Source organism: Chinchilla lanigera, unplaced genomic scaffold, assembly GCF_000276665.1.
Source record: "Chinchilla lanigera isolate Chin_1 unplaced genomic scaffold, ChiLan1.0 scaffold00013, whole genome shotgun sequence".
In the NCBI taxonomy this organism is placed as follows: Eukaryota; Metazoa; Chordata; class Mammalia; order Rodentia; family Chinchillidae; genus Chinchilla; species Chinchilla lanigera.
Window position 1 is genome coordinate 15,412,829 of NW_004955414.1, and position 22,494 is coordinate 15,435,322.

The 22,494-nt window shown below is 34.5% G+C and overlaps 1 protein-coding gene across 21 annotated transcripts in view; it reads right to left on the reverse strand.

Annotated features, from left to right (window-relative positions):
* Positions 1-22,494, reverse strand: part of LOC102015398 (chromosome unknown open reading frame, human C11orf30) — an 86,640-nt gene that overhangs the window by 16,978 nt on the left and 47,168 nt on the right. For 20 of the 21 annotated variants that reach the window (XR_001233130.1, XR_001233129.1, XM_013511870.1 and 17 more), the window contains 6 exons: positions 21,113-21,283; positions 16,359-16,495; positions 12,825-12,998; positions 4,509-4,707; positions 2,189-2,353; positions 345-500 (listed from right to left, as the gene is read on the reverse strand). Coding sequence is in view for 19 of the 21 variants with exons in the window: in XM_013511870.1 (XP_013367324.1) it covers positions 345-500; positions 2,189-2,353; positions 4,509-4,707; positions 12,825-12,998; positions 16,359-16,495; positions 21,113-21,283 (1,002 nt within the window). In the remaining 2 variants the exon portion in view is untranslated. The remainder of the gene's footprint in view (positions 1-344; positions 501-2,188; positions 2,354-4,508; positions 4,708-12,824; positions 12,999-16,358; positions 16,496-21,112; positions 21,284-22,494) is intronic. The other variant, XM_013511868.1, reaches the window with a different exon arrangement.

Consider the following 22,494-nt stretch of genomic DNA (forward strand, 5'->3'; position numbering starts at 1 on the left):
TGACTCACCTCTCCCAAAACTAAAACATCCAGATGTATAAAAATATTTATTCTCAGATAAGAGATATTTCATCTTCTCTCTACTACTGCTGCTCTACTTTCACAGATACTATTTATGGCCAACTTGCAGTTTTACATCACCTGCAATTTTTGTAACATCCTACTGATTTATTTTTTTCTAGTCATAAAGACAAGGTAAAATTTAAGGAAGATATAAATTTGCTCTGAAAACAAAGGAAAAAGAGCTAGAAATACAAAGAATACATTCTTCCCCAAATGACCATTCCATGAAATCCAGAAAGGTAGCTTCCTTATCTTAATATTACATTTTAAGAGGATACCTACCAGTAGTGATGTATTCAGCAACTAGTTCTGATTCTACTACAGCAATCGATGGACTCTCAGGAGAATGTCTCTTTTCCTGGGTCATCTGAATAGGCACTGCCATTTGACTCAAGTCAATAGTAGGTTGTCTCGGTTTAGATTCCAATTTTTCCTTTACTGCATGAAAAAGTCAGGAGAAAAGTGAACTTTTATTACAAGTAAGTACTAAAACCTACATTGTCCATGGGAATAAAGAACCAGACCTCTGGATGCCACAGTGGCAAGGACCAGGGAGACACTGAAAGGAGTAGACTGTTCCATATGGCTATAAAGTGTACAACTTTTATAACCATACCCAGCAGTCTAATAAAGACTCAAAATGCAGTCACAGTAACCCCCACCCCACAGTTACCACTAGGTCAAACTAGCGGTTGTCTCCCTCATATAAATTCCCCTTAGGTTATTTCCTTCACCCTTCAAGGTACTTCCTGGTAACCTTGAGTTTACCAACCTAAAATCAAAGGGTAAAGAATAAGCCGTACAGAGCATGGCTTGTTGTTGGGCACATCTGTCCCTAAAAATACAATTCAATGACCAGTTTAATTTGATTTACTAAAATTCAAGGTATCTCCCAAACCAATGTTATAAGGTCTTTTTTTTAATGACTTTTAAAGAATAAAAATTTTCACTGTTAGTAAAAACTGAGCTCTATTGGTGCAAAAATACCTGACTTGAAGTTCAGAATCAAGAATGGTTTCTATGTACAGATTCACTTTCTATTTTATCTCCTTTTCTACAAAAATCTCTTCATTCAAAGTTCCTACCTCTATAAAGAAATGGAAATAGTTGAATTTGTCAAAGAAAAGCAGCTGAGAAAATGCCCAAGTCCAAAAATAACGACAACAGAAGGATTAATCTAAGACGTATATAAAGCGGTAATATTTTTTGGGTAGTAAGACAGTAGAAGTTACAAAAAAGAATAATAAGTAGTGATTAAGTCCATTGAAAGATCATTTTCCCCAAAGATGTACTCTGACAAAATCAAAACCATCATTTTAAACAAAGAAAGCAAAGCAAAACAAAATGAATACAAGTCTTTCCACAAATAGGACAGTGAACTAGAGATCAAAAGATGTGGGGCATTGTTCTGCCACTAACCAATTGGATAACCGCTCTAGATTTGAGCTTACTTATTCATAAAATGAAAGGACTTGGATGAAATCATCACTACAGTTCCTTAAATACTATGATCTTTAATCTATTATAATAGAAAACTCAGTATAATTTATATCAGGTTTTCCTCGCGTTTATAAAAGATTATTTAGTAACCAGAAATCGTGATAGGACCTCGTTATATGAGCATAGCTTTGAATGGATGTTCAAGTGGATAACATAAAAGAAATAAATCTGAAAATTAAATTAAATTAGAATTTTAGCAATAGCTATTAATGGTATTTTATTGTTCTACCAATATCAAAGAAGCTGTGAGAAGCCCTTCAATTTGCCTCCTGCTATTATTAAATTCTTGTACAACTGGCTATTCCACTGCACCTATCTTTATGTTTAGAAGTGACAGATCTACTCCTTTCTGGGGTAAGAGGACTGTCCATTTTAATCAGGAGACAAAAAAGACAGCTCTGCCAACTTGCCCTTTCTAAAAACTTTCATTCATCTGTGCTGTAGTACTCCTATGTATATCTTTAAGAACTATCAAGTAAACAGAATGTACCAATGATTACAGACAAGTCCAGAGGGGAGAAATGTGCTCAAATAATAGCAGAGACATATATAACAGTGGTAGTATTTTAGCACAACCTATCCCTGCAGAAAACATGCTTCATTCAATTGAGCATGTGAATTCATACCTGTTGTCTGTTGGAGTTCTAACAGAGCTTTGATTGTTGAAGTAGCTGATTGTGATTCACTGGATACATCCTGATATATTATGGTGGGGCTAGTCTCCATTGCAATCTCATGTTCTGACCAATCCTGACGCCGGGAAGCAATTACATGAACTACAGGCTGGGAATCTGTTTACATTAATTTAAAAGAAAAACTTATGAACAAAGTTTCTCTTTAAAATAAAACAATTTGTTTTTGTTGTTGTTTTTTCTTTGTATTTACTGTAAACTTCCTGCTTTATCTCTCCAAGAAAACTGCAAGTCCCAGGGACATACTTCTGAATTTACTGTTTCTGTTAATTAAGTTCACAAACTAACCACATAGGTGTCAGAATCTATATTTAGCACTGAAGATATAAAGAAGTTCACAGTCTGGGGGGAGAGATGAACATGTAAAAAAAATACAATTCAATGTGATAACTTGTTTCCCCAACCATTCCTAATATGACTCTAGAATGCCTTACACACTTAAACCACTTCTTTTAAATTAGACCTAAGATGTCTATCTTCCAAGGTGTAATATGCACCTTCCTTCTCAAGGCCCTCACATTATCTAATTGCCTAGAAAGCATCACTCAAAATGTTCCTGAGAACCTAAGTTTTTCCAGATGTTCTCCAAAAAAAGGGTTCCATGATCAAAAGAGTTGGGGAACATTTTACACTACATATTTGACTCATATTTCATGATACAAATGAGCACATAATAGCTCTAAAAAATTCTGCAAGAAATATGTTTTGCTTAATCTGGATTTATTCCTCACCTTCACTCTGACTTATCAAGATCATGAATCCTCAGGAAAAATTATCCTAGAAACTGAATTGTGAGTTACAGCAATATCTTTATATCATGCATTATTATTGACTGATTAATTTTTAAGACAGGTTTTTCTGGGCTATCCTTGAACTAGGTAGCCCAGGTTAACCTTGAACTCACAGCAATCTTCCTGCCTCAGCCTCCTGAAAGCTGGGATTGCAGGCGTGCAGCACCACGTCCAGTTTATAAAATGCACTTTTGTATTTGTCTTATGTGCTGTTCCATTTTAAATCCCTATCCCTGATTTTGAGTCCTTGTTCTCTTCTACTTTACTTAATAAAATCTTGTATTTAATGTACCTTAAAACCTTTAGAAATAAGGCTGAAGATAGACAAAGAAATCTTTAATAATCCAGAACTATTCAACTTAAAAGGCCCACCAAGATTAGTAGAAAATTTCAGGACAGAAATAACACGCATAACTATCCAAATAGCTGTTTTTCTCTTAATTTTATTAGTAAAAAAGACCAATAAAAGTGATTAGATCCATTTATACCACCAGTGGTACAAGCACCCCATACAACAGTCATAAATGTACCGCTGGTAGCTCAAGCCACCCAGAAGTGAGACATAGGAATTATGGCCCCTCCATGAATATGCCAACCCTACACCATAGTTACTATGACTATTCTTCAACTGTTTGTTAATTCTGTGAAATTTTTACTGAGTACCTACTCAGTGCTACCTGATCTCTGTGCTGAACACTAATATACAGAGATGAATATGATCCTTGCCCGCACAAAGCAAATAGCTTTGGGTAACCCATTCGGGAGCCCTCCTGTCTCTCAGGAGCTATTCCTACTCCTCATTCCTATTCCACAATAAATTCTCCTACTCTTCAAAAAATTAGTTTATTTCAAGAGGTTTCCCAGAAAAATACCATAATTATAACAGCACTGAGGACAAAGGAGTCTAGGTTTAGAGTTCCTTCCTTATAATTAGTATAGCCATATAATTACCATCTGAAATGCTTTTGAGAGTAAAAGGGAATGGTATTAATAATTATGTCAGAACAACAAACATAAACTAGGACTTAGCCCATACAAAGTAGAATGTATAGTCACCCTACTTATAACTTACAGCTCACCTCTGCCCACCCTGATTACTTCTCAAGGTTCAGCAACAGCCATTTCAGAAGGGATATTCACTTTTCTCCATATTTCTTCCTCTACCCAAACCAAACAGAAAGACTACCATCTGAGAATCACACTTCTACCCAGTTAACATTACCTACTTGACACAACATCATCTGAGGTTTACCAATTATTTGATGAACACGTGCCATATAGGAAAGAATGGTAAGCTTTACCAAAAGTAAAATTTCAGCTTATTGATTAAACATCAAAAGAAAATAAAAAGAACTGACAAATCAAAGTACACAAGTTTGACTCTAAGTTCCTAAAAGTAACTTTTATCTCAGAATTAGTATACTAACTTAGGAAATACTTATATAAATCAGAAGTAAACTTACCTTGGGAACTCTGGGAGGACTCTGTGGAAGAGGAACTACTATCTGTATAACTCTGTGGTTCTTCTTTTCCTTCCTGAACAGATGAATTACCAGCCTCTGCTACCCTGGATGCTTGCTGTAATGTTTCTGTTACCAGCTGTCTTGTCTGTTCACTAACAACTGTGGCCTGAAATGTCACTGGTTTGGGTTTAATAAGAACCTAGAAGAAAAGCAAAAACATCCAGATGAAATATTAAAAGTGCTATTTAAAACGTGAAACATTTTCCTGATATGAAAAACAGGATTTTGTATATTCATTATGCTTTGGGCACAGCATTATTCATCAAATACTAATTCAACTACTGACATGGACAATGCTACATGTCAGACTGTGACAGCCATAATGAGAGCTTTTGTACCTGTTTTTTCTTGTCTATAGCACCCATTTTTTTCCTGCCTTTACAAGTTATTTTATAACTAGCAATGCTTATAGTAAAATAAAATTCTTACATGAAAGGTGAAAGGACAGAAAGACACAAGAAGCATAAATCCCCAATGGAATTTCTGACCCATAACATCAGTCCAGTACTTCCCCTTTCTCATTTTTAGTAACATAATAAAAAAGAAAACCCTAATTTCCTTAAGTCACTGTTGCTCAAGCTTCTTTTTGTGAGGAATCAAATAAAGTCCATAACAGAAACAATAGCACAACTTGCTTAAGACCTGAAGAATCTTTGAAGAAACACCACAGAAATACTAGTTTAAACTCCCATCAAAGCATGTGATGAATTAATTCCTGGCTAAAGTCAAAGCCACAGTTCCTGAAACAAGTGAAATGGGAGAGAATGTCCAAGCCAGATCATTCTACTTCAAAATCTGGATTCTAGGAGTTGACTTCAGCTGGGTCAATGGAATAAAAATTTAGTTCACCAGTTATTTTTATTTCTACCACATATGAGATCCTAAACCTTTTTAAACTCATTTCCAAGAGTTCAAAATGAATACATGACTTATATCTTAGATAATGGAACAAATGATATTGTTACTGTTGAACTCAATTACCAATATGGACATAACAAAACTAATCAAAGAATTCTTTTAGATATGTAAACAATTTGGCTACAATTCTGAGGGCACAGATTCTAAAGGTACATTATAATGAATAGGTAAATTAATACATTTTTCAAAATCCTAGAATAGTACTCTTCTCAACCAAAGTTAATACCACTGCCTTTGATATTCTCAGAAAAGCAGTTAAAGAGCTAAAGTATCTACAAGCAGTAGCTTAGCAACATAGGATCAATCCTGAGCTTCAAAGTATTAGGCAAATTTTCAGAAAAGTTTACTTAACTTCTACTGGTTGAAAACTGAATAGATAACTAGAATCTTTGTTATGTAAGGTTCAAGTAACACAAAATGGACTGGCAGGTAAACTGAGTAATGAATACAAGGCTTCATACATCCTATACAAATGCTCTACCACTGAGCTACATTTAGTGCCCTTTTTTAAAAAATTCTATTTTGAGGGGCTGGGGATTTAGCTCAGCGGCAAAGCACCTGTCTGGGAAGCGCAAGGTTGTGAGTTTGGTTCCCAGTACCAGAGAAAAACCAAAAAATAAAAAAATAAAAAATTCTATTTTGAGACAAAATCTTACTAAGTTGACTAAACTGGCCATGAACTTTCAATCCTCCTGTGTCAGCCTTCTGAATTACTGGGATCACAGGCATGTGCCACCACACCCAGTTCCAATAACACAAATTTTATTAGTCAAGTGCTTCTGAAGGTCTTGTCAGCTTATAAGAAATAGTTTTCTTTGAGAGATTCTGAATAGGTACCATGCCTCCACAACTACCTACACCTCAAATAACAATATATGCCTGCTGTAAATATGGACTTTTCCCTATAAGATTTTCCCTCTACCAATCTTTTGCTTATAACACTAGAGAAATACATACTGTATTTCCCTGAAAATAAGACATAGCAAGAAAATGATCACTATTCTCTTCCTCTGTGGCTATTCTGTAAGGCAGGTAAGGCAAGGCCAAGCTAATTAGGGCAGGCATTTCTGATTTCTCATTTCAAAGCAGATTATTTTCTAGCTAGGTCTTATTTTCAGGGAAAGGGGGTAGGTACCGTTCAAAAGGACAAAAGCAGCCAAGCACCATGGTGCATGCCTGTAATTCCAGCAATCTGGGAGGCTCTAGTGAGAGGATCAAAAGTCCATGCCTAGCCTGGGCAATTTAGCAATTTAGCAAGACCCTGTCTCAAATTTTAAAAAAATTTTTGGAGGGAAGATAGAAGTAGAGAAGGAGGAGAAGGGAAATTTTTCCAGGCAGTTTGAAGTTCTAGGAAGAATTTCACCCCTTCTCCCTTGGGAGAAAGCAGACCTGCCCCAGGAAAAGAAGCTCCCCGACACAAATAAATAAACAGAGTTGCTCTAAAAGAGTGGTGGCTGACTTCCATGGAGCAAGCACCCTCATGGGAAATGCAGTATCCCCTGATGCAAGGGTATAGCTAACTATCAACTCTAAGCCAGTTCCACATTTTGCTTCCCCACAGCAGAGGGCAGCACAAGCAAGGCCTAACCAACTAACCTGATCCTGGATAGGTACAAGGCTCAGGGAGAAAAGAGAGCAACTGGACCCCATGACTGCAGACATTAAGTCCAACAGCTCACTCAAACTGCCATCCTCTAGCCTACATCTGGCAAAGACAAAAGGGTTGAGTGTGTTCACCATACACCAATGACAGAAAAAATATGCCTTGGCATGGATGGAAACTACAGGATGGGGGAACAAACAGGGGGGCAACAGGGGCACCTCAAAAATTCCATAGGCATTAAAACTAGCAGAGAAAAATCACAATTGGTTGAATCCTAAGACAGCAGATCTTGGAATGAAATCACTCATTCAATAACACTAGAATTTTTTCTTAGAGTCAATCTTTTTGTGATTTTTCTATTTTATATTATTTTTCTTTCCTTCATCAGGTTTTTTGGGAGTATGAGATTTTTCCCGCCCCTTGTTTCCTACCTTTTTTAGTTCCTTTTCTCTTTTTCCCTTTCAACATTTTCATTCTTCTTTATCTTTTATTTCCTGGTATTGCAATTCATCTTTCTTCTTTGTTCTTTTCTATGACTATTTCCTATCACTATTAATTTCCTTTTACACCTAAATAGGATTTCCCTATTTTACTTTTTTCTCCTCTTTCTCATATCCCATTACTTAATTTTTATAATTTTGCACTTTGCATTCTCTAGTTCCTCTCCCCCTCTACCTTTACTAGTTTTATGAAGGTCTAGAAAAGTAGTTAACTTTACCCAATTTCTGCTAAAAACTGTTTTCTTGTAAGTAGAGGTAGAGTTGTTCCATTTAGTAGACATGTACACTTGGTCGATATTTGGTTTGTCTAAGTGTTCACACAATAATTACAGATCTCTTTTCTATAGTTAAGGGTGATACTTTATGGGTCCGAGAGCTGGCAATTTTCAGTATATATTTGCCAACACGTGGACTGCCTTAGGGTCATTATCAGTACTATGGCCCATTCCTGGAAAACTGGGTACTAGGACAAATATGGTACAACCTCCCATCTCAGGTAAACAGAGGTGGTTGGATCCTGGGAAACCACTGGAAAGCAGACATTACCTAGAGAGGTTTCCATACTGGAAACAAAGGCTTCCTCTACAATCTATTTGCAAACCTCAACACAAACAAATAATAGAAACATGAGAAGACAAGGTAACAAAATGCTTCCAAAAACTCTCAACATTCCCAAAGCTGATCCACTGGGGCATCAAAGAAGAGTAAACGAAAAGCAAAGCCACATACCTGAATTATTCAAAATTATATTGGAGGAGGTAACAAAACTGATGAGTAAGTCATTTCATTAGCTCACAGAACACAGAAATATAGTAAGTCCCAACTTACAAACATTCAAGTTGCAAACTTTCACAGGTATATTGTATAAGATTTATTTTGTGGGCTTACAAATGAATCTGATTTATGAGAGGTTCTCCTGGAAAGGAACCCATTCATAAAATAGGGATTTACTGTAATAAGATACTGGTCCATATAAACAAAATAATCAGCAAGTCAACAGGAGATACTAATAAAAAGATGAGCTACACCAAACAATGCAGAACACAAATAACCAGCACAGAGAAGAGTTGGAGTCCATAAAAAAGGGCTCCAAATAGAAACTCAAGAGATTAAAAATTCTATCAAACATAAGGGTAGCAGAAGTGACAAATGTGAGCACAGTGGGTCAGAACTAGAGAACAAGGCTCTTGTCAATAACCAATTAATGAGAGACACCTTAAAAACAAGAAAACTTGAAAAACAGATCCACTGATTGATCTTGCATGCCCATGTCTGGTGATCTGAGCAACTACTCTGAAGATGATAATATGTATTATAACAACTACTGTTAATTTCCTATCACCTTGTTTTGAAATTCTGTATTTTTTTATTGTTTTTTGTTGTTCAGTTTTTGCCTGCATGTTTTTCTTTTCCTCTTCTTTTTAAAATAAAAAAAGAAATATAGATCCAGCAATTTCTATGACACAAAGACTAATCTAAGAATAATTTGAATTAGTAAAAACTCAGAAGACAGTAAAGATGGTATAAAAACCTCAAATAAGAGCAGAAAATTTCTAAATAAGGGGAAAGAATTTAACATACAGTGACACTAAGGCGGGAGGATCACTGTGAGTTTGAGGCCAGCCTGGGCTACAAAGTGAGTTCAAGACCAGTCTGAACTGCATAGTGAAACCCTGTCTCAAAAAGACAAAAAGGAAAAAAAATCAAACATACGGATAAGTGAGAATATATACAGATCTCCAAGCAGCCACAATCAGGAAAGAATCTCTCCACAATACATTATAGTCAAAACTCAAAGAGGCAGGAAACAAGGGGAGAAAAAAATCTCATATTTTAAACCCTGATGAAGGAAAGAAAAATAATATAACAGGGCTGGGGATTTATCTCAGCAGCAAAGTGCCTGCCTGGCAAGTGCAAGGTTGTGAGCTCGATTCTTGGTACCGGAAGAACAAACCAAAAAAAAAAAAAAAGAGAGAAAAATAATATAACATATAAAAATCACAGGCAATGAAACTGAAGCAGAAATAAAAAAAACCTACCAGCTGGCTAGGTATGGTGGTAAATGCCTGTAATTCCAGCACTTGAGAGGCAAGGGCAGGAGGATTAACATGAGTGTGAGACCAACCTGAGCTACTTACTGGTTTCAAGCCCAACTTCAACTTCACAAAACCAAAAACAAAAAACAACCATAAAAAATAAACCTAGTCACTAACAAAAGCCCAAGTCCAGATGGATTCACTGCTTCAGAGAAGTTCTAACACCAATACACCTCAAGCTTTTTAAACCATCCAAGCATAACAGAGGGTGCCCCATACACATATTTTTCTACTGTAGATTTTTACCTTAGTGTAATATTAGCTGGCTGTGTGTCTCAGTACCTTTCCTGAGGGATACAGGAAGCAATCTTTGTGTTTACCCACTTGGTATAACGAAAGGCAAGGTGTAGTGTGCAAGTGTCAAACCTGGATTTACACCCACATTATCCTCTATAGAACAGTTTCTGCCTATGTTTATCTGAGCATTAAAGAGGGTCCAATAGACCCACACCACTCTAGGATTTATTTTAAAAAGTTTTCTTTTGATTTTTCCGGTAGAAGCAGCCCAATTCAGTACAATTGCACATGAAAAACCAGATTTGCAAATTTGGGAAAAGGTCAAAAGTGAATCATCGGATTACTCATGTATGAATGATTAAAATGATCCATAATGGTAAAATATATGTTTTCATAACAGAAGAGTGGTGTGGATACATGATGATGATGATGATGATGACTTTGACACTGCCCATGTGAGTCAAAGTTCCTGTGACAGTAAAATGGAACAAGAATCAACTGACATAGACACAGGAAATGCATACCACCTTAATTCAGATGACAAAAAAATCCAGCAAGGTGAGTACCCATTTGAATAGTCATAATGTTGCAACCAAATGGAACAATCCAATGTTAGAACTATATTATATTATATAAAATTATGTTACAGTGAAGGTCATAGCAGGGGTGAAACATATTGAACAGAATGCCAGCACTGCCATTCAATGTTAGAAATGGTAATAAACAAAATGCTACAAGATGTTGTGAAATACAGAGGCAGAAATGCAAGTAAAACACTGTATATACGCCAATAGCTATATTCAAAAATGTATTTATTATGACATCTCACTAGCTGAACTGAAAGCATTCATAGGTCTGCTGTACTCAGCAGGGACTGCTCATGGTAATCACAGGAATGGAAAAGACTTACGGAAGGGCACTGGGTCAAAATATGGCATAAAAATTCATGTTATTATGCTTTCAATTTAGACATTTATCTTGGAACTCAGCCATCAGGTCCTTATTCATATAGTAATAAACTGAATAATGTTGTGAACAGATTTGCTGCTTCCCATCTCCCAACTAATCAGAATGTGATATTTGACAACTGGCTCACCAGTTTCCAACTGATGTTACATTTGCTAAGCGAGCACAAGTTGACCAGCCCAGGAACTGTAAGCAGGAGCAAAGCAGAAATTCTAAATGAAATGTTGCAATTTCAAAACAGAACTGTACAGTACTACCTTTGGATTTCAGGAAGATTTACACTGGCCTCGTATATGACAAAGAAAAACAAACTGATACTGCTGATGTCAACATTGCACCATGATGGAAATAATGATAGGGAAACCTCAACAAAATGGAAGGCTGAGATGGAAACTTTCTACAACAAAACCAAAGGCACAGTAGATGTTGTTGATGAGTTAGTTATACAGCAACTATGATGTCACTTGAAAAACAAAGCACTGGCCAATGGTTGTGTTTTACTTCATCCTAAACATGTATGGGATAAATAGCTTGACAGTTTATAAAAACAGTAACAAGTGCAAAATATCATGGAGAAATTTTTTTAGAGAACTAAGACTGGAACTCAAGAGATCATTTACAGCAGTGGAAAAACTATGCAAAAAAAATTGTGGACCACACTGTTGAGCTGACAGGGGAACAGGCAGGTGCAGCATCCCAAAGATCTACTGTAACAAGAAAACCAAAAAAGATGTTAACTGTGCCCTACAAGAAAAGACAGGAAAACAAAACATACATGCTATCAGTGTAAGCAATACTTATCATGGAATATGCATTTTTCATGTGAGAAGACCGTTTTGGGTGTGATAATTGAAAAAAGTTTTTTGTTGTAAAAATTGGTTATTTTCATTGTAGTTCACATAAGTTTTTATTTCTGATGTTCTCTTTTATATTTTGTAAGCAAGTAAACAGCTGATGTGAAAATGTTGATTTCTATTCTAAGCATTCATTTTTACATCTGATACTTTATTTTATTGATATCTTATTCCCTGCTAAGTATACATTGTACAGCTCCTGACAAAACAAGAAGAGAGGTAACAAGAATGGTCTGCCACATAGCAAAGAAAAGCTAAGCACACATGCTGTCCATGTAAGTGATACATATGCATGGAACATGTAGTCGTCATGTGTAGACTGCCTTAGATGTGACAGCTGAAGCAAAGGTTCTTTCAGTGGTAGACTTATTTGTGTTTACATTGCAGCTACCATAGGTTTTTATTTCTGATGTTATCTCTTTAGGTTTTGTAAATAAGCATGCAACTGAGTGAAAATGTTGATTTCTATTGTGATACATGCATACCCAGGTTTACAGCAGCACAATTAATAATAGTTAAAATCTTGGAAGCAATCTATATGTTTATCAACAAATGAATGGGTGAAATAGTACACAAGTACTACTTTCCCATAAAGAAAGATAAACTTCAGTCATTTGTGGAAAATGGAGGACTGTCTTAAGACCATAATGCTAAGTGGAATAAACCAGACACACAAGCTTAAATTTTATAGCTTCTCTTATATGAAAAACCCAAAGTTTACATAAACAGAAAATGAAAGACAGATAACAGGAAGTAGGAGACAGATCTTTCTGGAAGGGGAAGGGGATCAAGAGACAGAAGGAGAGGAAGGAAAAGGGATGAAAGGAGGAATTAAAATGTACCAACTCCCCACAAGGAATGTAAACACTCTGGACTATAAACATGTACTAATACATGTTTTAAAATAAATTTTTAAAGGCTGGCAATGTAGCTCAGTGCTTACATTCAATCCAAACCTTCAAAAATTTGGGCTGTTTTAAGAATATTAATCTTTTCTTTCAAATTTCTACCCGGAAATTTAAGAACATAAAATCTGTGAGCCAAAAACAACAACAAAAAAATCATTGTATCTTATAGCTTACCTGTGTTTTCCCTTGTTGCCCATAAACAATTTTTGTTGGGATGATTTTAGCTGCTGGTTGAACTGTGGAACCTATTCCTTTTGGCTGAGTTACAATCATTTTGGTGATAGGTCTTGTAGCAGTGATTATAGCTGGCTTTGCTCCTGTTGGCACTGTCTGAATAGTCTTCTCTCCCTAAATTGAAACCAATAATTATATGAGATTTATATTCATTTAAATAATAAAAACTATCCTTTTACTGAAAAAACAAAAGTTTTAGCAGGATGATAAAGGACTGTAGGTTATGTAACAAAGTACAGTGTTTCTAAGAAATCAAAAATACTAGACTTAGTTGGAATGACCTCAGAAGTCATCTGACCAATTTTCTTTTTTAATTTTTATTTTAAAGAGAAAAAAATAAAAAATTTCAGAACAAGACAATAGGAGGGTAACAATGGTTAATACATGGGGTATTGTTATCTTTAGTTACTCAGAGTACAAGACATTGGCATTTCATTGTCCAAACAATAAGAACACAAACCTTTCTTTTCAATGAAGAGAAATTACTAGTATAACTATCATATCTTACATCCATCTATCTATCTATCTATCTATATGGGGTTTTTGTTTTGCTTTTCCCTTCCTTCTTTTTTCCATTCCCTCAACCCAGTTTCTCTTTCCTTTTGAAGTTTCTTCCCATTTTATAGTATCTATTGTACATTTTGGATCTTATTTACTCTTTCAGCTTCTCATACTGAGGAGACAATATGATGGTTTTGTTTGTTTCTTTGTTTTTTGGGGTTTTTTTGTTTTTCTCTGGTACCAGGAACCGAACTCATGACCTTGCACTTGCCAGGCAGGCGCTCTGCCGCTGAGCTAAATCCCCAGCCCTGACAATATGATGTTTACACATGTATGTTTGGTTTATTTCACTTATGAGTATGGTCTCCACTCACAACCATTTACCTATAAGTCTCCAGTTTATCCTTCTTTGTGGCTGAGTAGTACTCCATTGTATAAAAAGACATCTTTTTTTATCCATACCTCAGTTGATGGGCATGTGGGTTGTTTCCAAGATTTAGCTATTACAAATTGTACTGCTATAAGCATGGGTGGACATGTAACACTGGCCTACAATGTTTTTAACTCTTCTAAGAAGATACCCAGAAAGGAAATGGCTGAGTTGAATGGGACCTCCAATCCTAATTTTCCAAAGAATCTCCAAACTGACTGCACCAGTCTACACTCCCACCAACAGTGGACAAGAATTCCTTTTTCCCCACAGCCTCTCCAGCCTTTGTTATTGGTTATTTGGTAACAGCCTTTCTTTCCAGGGTGAGATGGAATTTCGGTGTTGTTTTAATTTGCATCTCTTGAATGACCAGTTATGTGCAACATTTCTTCATATATTTATTTGCTGTTTATACTTCTTCATCTGAGAAGTGTGTATTCATCTCAGATGCCCATTTTTGGAGTGAGTCTTTAAATTTGGGAGATCGCTTTTTTTGAGTTCTTTATATGTTCTCAATAGTAATCCTTTGTCTGAGGAATAACTGGCAAATATTTTTTCCCACATTGTTGATTGCCTCTTTACTCTGTTGGTGGTTTCTCTTGCTGTGCCAAAGTTTTTTAATAAGAAGAGATCCCAGTTGTTGATTCTTTGTGATAGGTCCTGCATGATCGGGGTTTTATTCATAAAGTCTTCACCCACACCAATGTCTTCAAGAGTTTTACCTATTTTTTCTTCTAGAAAGTTTTCGTTTTCATATTTAGATCTTTGATCCACTGTGAATTTAGTTTAGTGCATGGTGAAAGATGTGGGTCCAGTTTTAATCTTCAGCATGTGCACAGAAAGTTTTTCCAGCATCATTTATAAATAGGCTATCTTTCTTCCAGTGAATGTGTTTGGCACCTTTGTCAAAGATAAGGTGGCTGAGTATGCATTTGACCAATTTTTTATCCAAAGAAGAAACTAATTATTTACTGATGAGTGATTTTTTAAAAATTATCACAAGAATACTTATTAGCTGGGCACACTGGCACCTACCAGTAATCCCTGCTCTAGAGAGGCAGGAAGATTATAAATTTGAGGTCAATCTGGGCACTTTAGTTGAGACTCTACCTCAAGACAAAAAAAAAGGACTTATGCTGGTAGAGCAATTGCCTAGTATGCACAAGGCCCCTGGCTCAATCCCAGCACCACAAAAAGGAAAAAAAAGAAAAAATATCTGTAATACTATCCCATTAGTAAATGCAGATGTTTAAAGGATCAGAAAGTTCTAGAAAAATTTAGATGAATATGTTAACAATGATTATCTCTAAACATTGGAATTATAAGTTTCACTCCCTATGTTTACTTTTACTTTCGAATGTATCTGAAATTAATACTTATGTAATAAAAAATTACTGAATATACCCATAGCTGAACATTCACATACAAAATAAACTCCTTAAATTTATATATGAAATTGTACAAGTATATAGCAGAATGCGTATGTGAAAAAGTATATGCAAAAGATATGAACATTCTTTCTAAGGTTGTATTAAAAAAAGAACAAGATATTTCTCATCTCTTATTAATACATTATTAATATCACTTTGGTCCTACGTAGATAGTTTAAGCCTATTAACTTTTCACCATTTTTTGTACTTTCATATGCTTTATTCTTAAGTACGATTTTCTAGTCTTTCATAATGTCAACATCTTTTTCCTTGAATTTAACTAAATGAAGTTCATATATAATGATTTTACTAAATTATTAAAAATTAAGCCAGGGATTTGACACGTCTATAATCTCTACTACTTGAGGCAGGAAGATCACTTAACCTACAAGTTTGAGACCAGCCTCGGCAATACTGCAAGACCTCATCTCAGAAAATGTTTTTAAAGATTAAAACTCATAAAATTAAAAAGTACATAAAAGGACCTCACAATTTTCACCTTATCAGTTTTTCTTAATATTCAGATATAATCATCTAAATATGTGACTTTCAAAACTTAGCACCCAATAAAAACAAACATTGAGGTATGATGTCTAAAGAGCACTCTGAATAAGAGCAAAATTTCAATTACAAAAATCCAAAGTTTATCTACTCTAAGGGAAATAAAGCAGTTGCCACTTGTGTGATTACTTATTTCAACCATATTCATACCCTTCAGAAAGAGCTCTAATTTATTTGCCAACAGCCACAAGACTGCAAGTGGGTATGCCCTGCCTAAATGGTTTGATGGGCCTTGTACAAGTTTCATGACCACAATGAAATCAATTAGGAAGCTATCTTTCTCAAAAGCTCTTCTGACAAGTGTTGTGGGTATGCACAGGTGAACAAGTACTGAGTACAAGTGGATGTTTCTGTGTGGTGAAAAAGATGGTATTATATGTTGAAGTGCTTATTTTATGAGCACTGGCTGTGTCTTAAGTTATTACATCACAGTAGTGGTAAATCAAGCAGTTCTAGTTATTGCAAGGTTCTGATGTCCTAAACAAGTATTTGTATAGCTGGTCTTTAAAGCCCTTGGTGGACAGCTGAGTCTGTAGTATAACTCTTACTTACTCCAGCATTTAGCAATGTTGTGACAACATTTTTGCCTGGGAGGCCTTGAATGGTTGTTCCTTTTCCTGTAGTCTTTTGCACAACAATCACATTGGGCTTGGAACTCATTGGGATTGTAGTGATTTTGGTAGTTGTTCCTTAGAGAGAAGGGAAGAAAAGGAGGCCTGAATTAAGGAATAACGATATTTGGTTATTTCTATTTATGTTGTACACAATATTCTTTAGTCAATGTCATCCTTAAATGGTATGAATGCTATCATGGGATGAAAATGAAGGCTGAGAACAGTAAATTACACAAATTATCCAGAATAAGAGAATAAGAATTAACTCTTAAAGCAGTCATCTTTTTATAATCTACACACCTACACACCAAACTCAGAATATAAGAACATCACTACTGTGTACATTTCCCCCTCAATATTCCTTTCCTGACTAGTTAAATGAAATAAATCAAAATCTCTATTCCATGATATATATTTCCCTCAACCCAAGTATTATATTTATGTAACTAGCATGATAGAAAACCTCTTCAAAAAATAACATTTAAGGTAAATATCAAGATTCACATACCAATAGACTTTAAGAAAATTTAGCAACAAATATAAGCTATGTATTATATGACTTAAAACGACAAAGTAGTGGTGATGCATGCCTGTAATTACTCTGGGAGGCTGAGGCAGAAGGATGGCAAGTTTGAGCAATGGGCAGTAGGGGTTGGGAGCTGGGGATGTGGCTCAGTGGCATAAGCACCTGCCTGGCAAGTGCAAGGTCATGTGTTTGATCCCCGGTACCACAAGAAAAAAAAGAAAAGAAAATCCTGGTACAAATTCTTTGAGCTGTTCTCCAGCTTTTTAATTCACTGATTTAAAAAAAAGGAGGGTCTCATCCAGTAGTAGGTTTATAGTTCTCGTGATACAACAGGATATGTGTAAGTTCATTTGTTTAGCTCTCTCTAGGAGCAAAATAAAACTCATATACATGTCTATGTATCACAGCATGTTCCATAGTGTTTGGCTCACAGCACATCAGAGAACCCAATCTATGCTTTAAAAAAGCAAAAGCATAATGGGTACAAATAACTATGTATCACTTTTGGATCACAACAGCCTATGATTCTGATGCATTTTAGGAATTTTTTTTTTTTTAAACATGCTTATGAAAGTTGGAACATTATGGTAGGCCATCTTAAAAAAGAACAGAAATTTATTGGCTCAAATTTTACTATTCACAGATTCTTAAATCATACTGATAATCTTGGTCTCTTGAGTAATATTTTAAGATTCTTTGTCCTAAGAATGAGGCGATGAATGAATGAAAACATATATAAACAATAGCTCCTTGGTTGAATACTGCACTAAAGATTCAGAGAATCAAAATCAAATCATGAGCTGGGCACCACACCCAGGAGGATGAGGCAAGAGGATAAGAAGTTCAAGCTACATACTGAGTTCAAGGCTGGCCTGGACTACATTAGGCTGCCTTAAGAAAAAAAAAACTCAAAATCAAGCCCAAGGTCAAGATGAGTTCATCAATAAAGGATCCAAGCTTTGGCATAAAATGAGTACATTTCTTCAACCATTACTCAACAAGGCGAGCCAAAAAAATCTTATTAACAGTTATCTCATATATATTCATATAAAGAAATATTTGACTCCACAATATATGGGCTAAATAACTGTAAAGATAGTCATGACTTCTATTTAATTGCTTATTTAAAAAGAAAAACACAACTTTCTAGAATGTACTGTGGACATATGAACTTCCTTTCTAGAATATTTTACAAAGGAAGAATTTAAAAAATAAGTACAAGTGTCATTAAGAGGTATAATAAAAAATACAGTGAATGAGGCTGCCAAGCACTATCCGATGGGAAGACAGGTTTATAAAAACATGTGGTATATACTCATCCATCTTACCAGACCTGGTACTACAGTACTTCTGGCTCTTCCCCAAGGCCAAAATGACCACAAAGTGTAAATGTTTTGAATGTACTCGGGCAATGATGACAGCACAACTAAAGGCACTCAAGCACATGGACATCCAGAACTGCTTCAAAAAGTAGCAAGAATGATGGGATGTGTTCAAAGTGTGGGAGAATTCTTTGAGGGAGATTAATGGCAATGTGTATTTTACTGCAGTAATTTTTTTTTATTTAAACATTCATCATATTTTTGTTACACTGTGTATAATAATAGCCACAACAAAAAAAAATTAACTTACAACATGCAACAATGAGAAAATGGTTAAATTTATGATAGATGATATGAGAGAATACTATGGTAGCCATTTGGGGACAGGGCATGTCAAAATACATTCACTAGCACAGTAAGATATTATGTGAAACAAAGATAAAATTTACACCGTAATTTAATTTTTAAAAATATACATTTTTACACAAATATTTACACAAGGAATAATATACACTTAAATTTTAACACATTCTGTAGATGGTAAAAGTTATAATTTAAATATTCTTAACTCTCTCAAAACAAAAGGGCAAGTTTGTTGTTTGTGCTTAGTATTTAGTTTTTTTTGAAAAAGGGTTCTGGTATGTAGTTCAGGCTGGCCTTTACCTCACTATATAGCCTAGGCTGGTCTTGAACTCACAGCCTACTGCCTCAGCCTCCCAAGTGCTGAGATTACAGGCATGTGCACCATGCCCAGCCTGTTGTTACTGTTTAGGTCTTCATTTTTATAGGCAGATGTCTATTTTAGGAAAATTTCTTCTTTATTTGGAAGAAATGAAACTCTAAAACTCACCATCTGCTCATGAATGAAGGCAGCAAACTGTCTAAATTTATTCACTCAGGCTACTAGTTTACTATAAATACACAAAAGGGATTAAAAACTACTAATAAATTACCATGGAACAATAAAAATATTATAAAATAAGACAATTATCTTTACAAAGCATAGTGATGTATAACATTAGAATTAGTTTATAGCAGCCAGAAACGGGAGGAAAACTTGGAATTAAAGCATCAAAACAGTGAAGGAAACAAAGTAATAATAATCTCCATGTAACAAAGTTGTTTCAGCTGTATTAAGTATATCCTACAGTGCTGGAAAAGTCTAAAAATTCTTCCCATGTATACCTATGGTTAGTTGAAATAGCAATTAACCACAAGTGGTTTTATATTTAACACACAGCCAGACAATATGTATATATAAGATATGTATATCTCAAATCAAATCTTTCCTTCTAGGAAAATATGCTTCATTATATTGGTCTAACCAAGAACAAAGTAGATACATCTTGACTAAGGTCTAAAAGTAGAAGGCCCATGACATCTAGACATTCATTCAAGTTATATAGTACTACAAATTCATATATAAATAAAGAAAACACCTTAAAGTTGTAAAAAGCTACTAACAAATGCAAAACATGATCACTTTTTAAAAATGTTTAAGTGTATTATATTATTTAAAGATATTTTCTAGTGAATTATAACTTGCATTTAACTGTGTTATATAAAATATTCTCTTGAAAGTTGGAGCACAATGATTCTTTCCCTACTGGTTTCACGCTCCTCAGTTTGGCAAACACTGGACTTTCTCACTTACACTTGAAAGCAGAGCCAAAGTTAACAGCTTTAAATATGGTGCTTTATGCCAATACCATGCCCTGCTTTGGTTTTTTCATTCCAAGTTATCAGCAACATCAAGTTACTGCCAGGAACTTCAATCCCTTGACTTTATAAAGTTAGACTAACTCACCAAGGGCATACAAAATATGATTAGTCTATAAAATGATTAGTCTAGAAAATTAAAATCACAAGACTTGTTTAATCTGAGACTATTTACATCATTTTAATTTAAAAATTATAATCAAAGAAAACAGACGCTGTCTTAACATTCCACTTCAGGGTCTACAACCCAAATATTTTAGGGATTAATGAGCCAATAAAAATTAGGTAAGGTTCCAATATACCAATAAAATAGGCACATGGTTAATCATCATTATCTGAGTAAGTCATTTTCAAAAAGCAAACATAAATGGTGAAAGTAAAATAAAGATATTCAAATATTTTTATTTTTAATAAGCTAAAGTGACATTAGTAATTGAAATTATGAAATATGTCCCTTCAACATATTTAGATGTACAAATAATAGTTTTTCCATTATTCTAGCTGTGTGGCTTTGGATAGGTCAATCCAACACTTCTAAACCCAAATTTCTCTTCATTTGTGAAGTGAACACAAGAACTACTTTAAGAGTTGTTAAGAGGTCTCAATGGGTTGACAAATGAAAGAAAATTTTGTAAATTAAAAAAAATGTATGCAAAATGAAAAAAGGAAAAATGGAAAGTTTTGTAAATAAGGAAGGGAGGGAGAGTTGAAGGGAGGTGAGGGAAACAAGAAAAATGAATCAAGATATTATCATGTACAGGTACAAATTCCCTATGATGAATACCATCATTATATATACCTAAAATGTACCAATAAACTTAATTAATTAAAAACAAAATAAAAATAATTTTTAAAAATCTCTATGCAAATATAAACCATTATCTTTGCATTATGATTATAAACTAAGTGTTCTTCTAATTTTAAAACTCAAAAATTTTATATGTAAATATTTAATAATAAAACTAAAGACTATATTTAATTACTAAACATAAGGACTGAAAACAAAGCGTTAGATTTCTAAGCAAAAAACAGATCAAACAAAATTCTTCAATAGTGAAATCTGTATTTTTCCTCTTACTGAAGGTCACCTACACAGTGAAGGTCACATATTTAAAACATACCTACCAGAAACTATATTACTGCTAATTATCTTGCCCCCCAAGGTAGCTAATGATTTTGGTACTACTGTAATGATGCTACCACTGGTAGTTTTCACATAGGTTGCAGCTCCAGGGGTTGCAGCCATCCGACCTATGGATGGGCTCACTGTTGGCCGGGTATAGGTTGCCTGTGTGCCTATAAAAAGGAAAAAGCCAAAACAAAAAACAAAACAAAAAACAAAACAAAAAAAAAAAAACAAAAAAAAAAAACCTTATCATTGCTTATAGAAGAATGATTATTTATAAAGTTTACTTATAATTCAATGTAACTGAATCAACACTGCTTTAACTTGAAAATAGAATTTCAAGACATCAAGGCATTAATTTACAATTTTAAGGCACATTGCAAGAAATAAAGCCAAGTCAATTTGAATTAATTTTACACACAAAATTTTGTGATATGTTGCATCAAGTTAGTAACGCAAGAAAAAGTAGAGCTAACCCTACTCCCTTCTTCCACTAGTTTTATGCCAAAAGAAACTTAAATTTAATCATCTTTCCTGTCACAGTATTTTAGATAATTCTGCTAAAGACTTTAAGATCTCTGCATCTGTTTTGGGCTGTCTCAGTGCCAAACCCAATACCAGTACTCAGCAAATAAGGCACCATTATTTGCCTAAAATTTTATAAACTTTTACTGTTCTGTACTGTTACCTTCTACATATATTTCCATCTTTTACAGTATTATTCCATAATTTTACTAGAGATCAGTGCTGAAGCTGCCAAGAGTTGCCAGGAAAATTTCTCTTCTGCCTAAGATTTTCTCTATTTACATACTTTTTCAACTTTAACTGACCTGTTAGAATATTTTTCCTTATGTCGCTCAGAGTATTTTACTCCCTTTCCCACTATTTCTAGGACTTGACTCTTTTCCAAACAGGTATTAAACACCAGCCAGATGAGACTATCGTAGTTTCTTACAAATTCAGTAACTCAGAAGGATTATTCTAAAATAAGAATTATTACCCTTGGGGAAAATGAAAACATCTTCAACAAGTGAAAATTTTTTCATGATATATTAAAGGTCATTTTCAACAATTCTCTCACCTTGAAAAAAATGCTGTTACCAAGTTATTCACCTTTTAAAAATACAACTACTAGTCAAAAAAGGTAGGAGCAAAGAAATATTAAATAGAATTAATTTAAATTAGTTACAAGCACACATCAGAATTAGAAGAAAAATCTAGTGCAAAGTAAATATGCCACAGGGATACAAAATTTGAATACTTTGAACTATAAATTAAAGAGATTTCAACTTCAGCTTTGTTTTAAAAAGGAAACACTTATTCTAATATAGTAGACCCAATTTTATTTTTCCCTACCTCTAACTTGAGAAATCATATATAT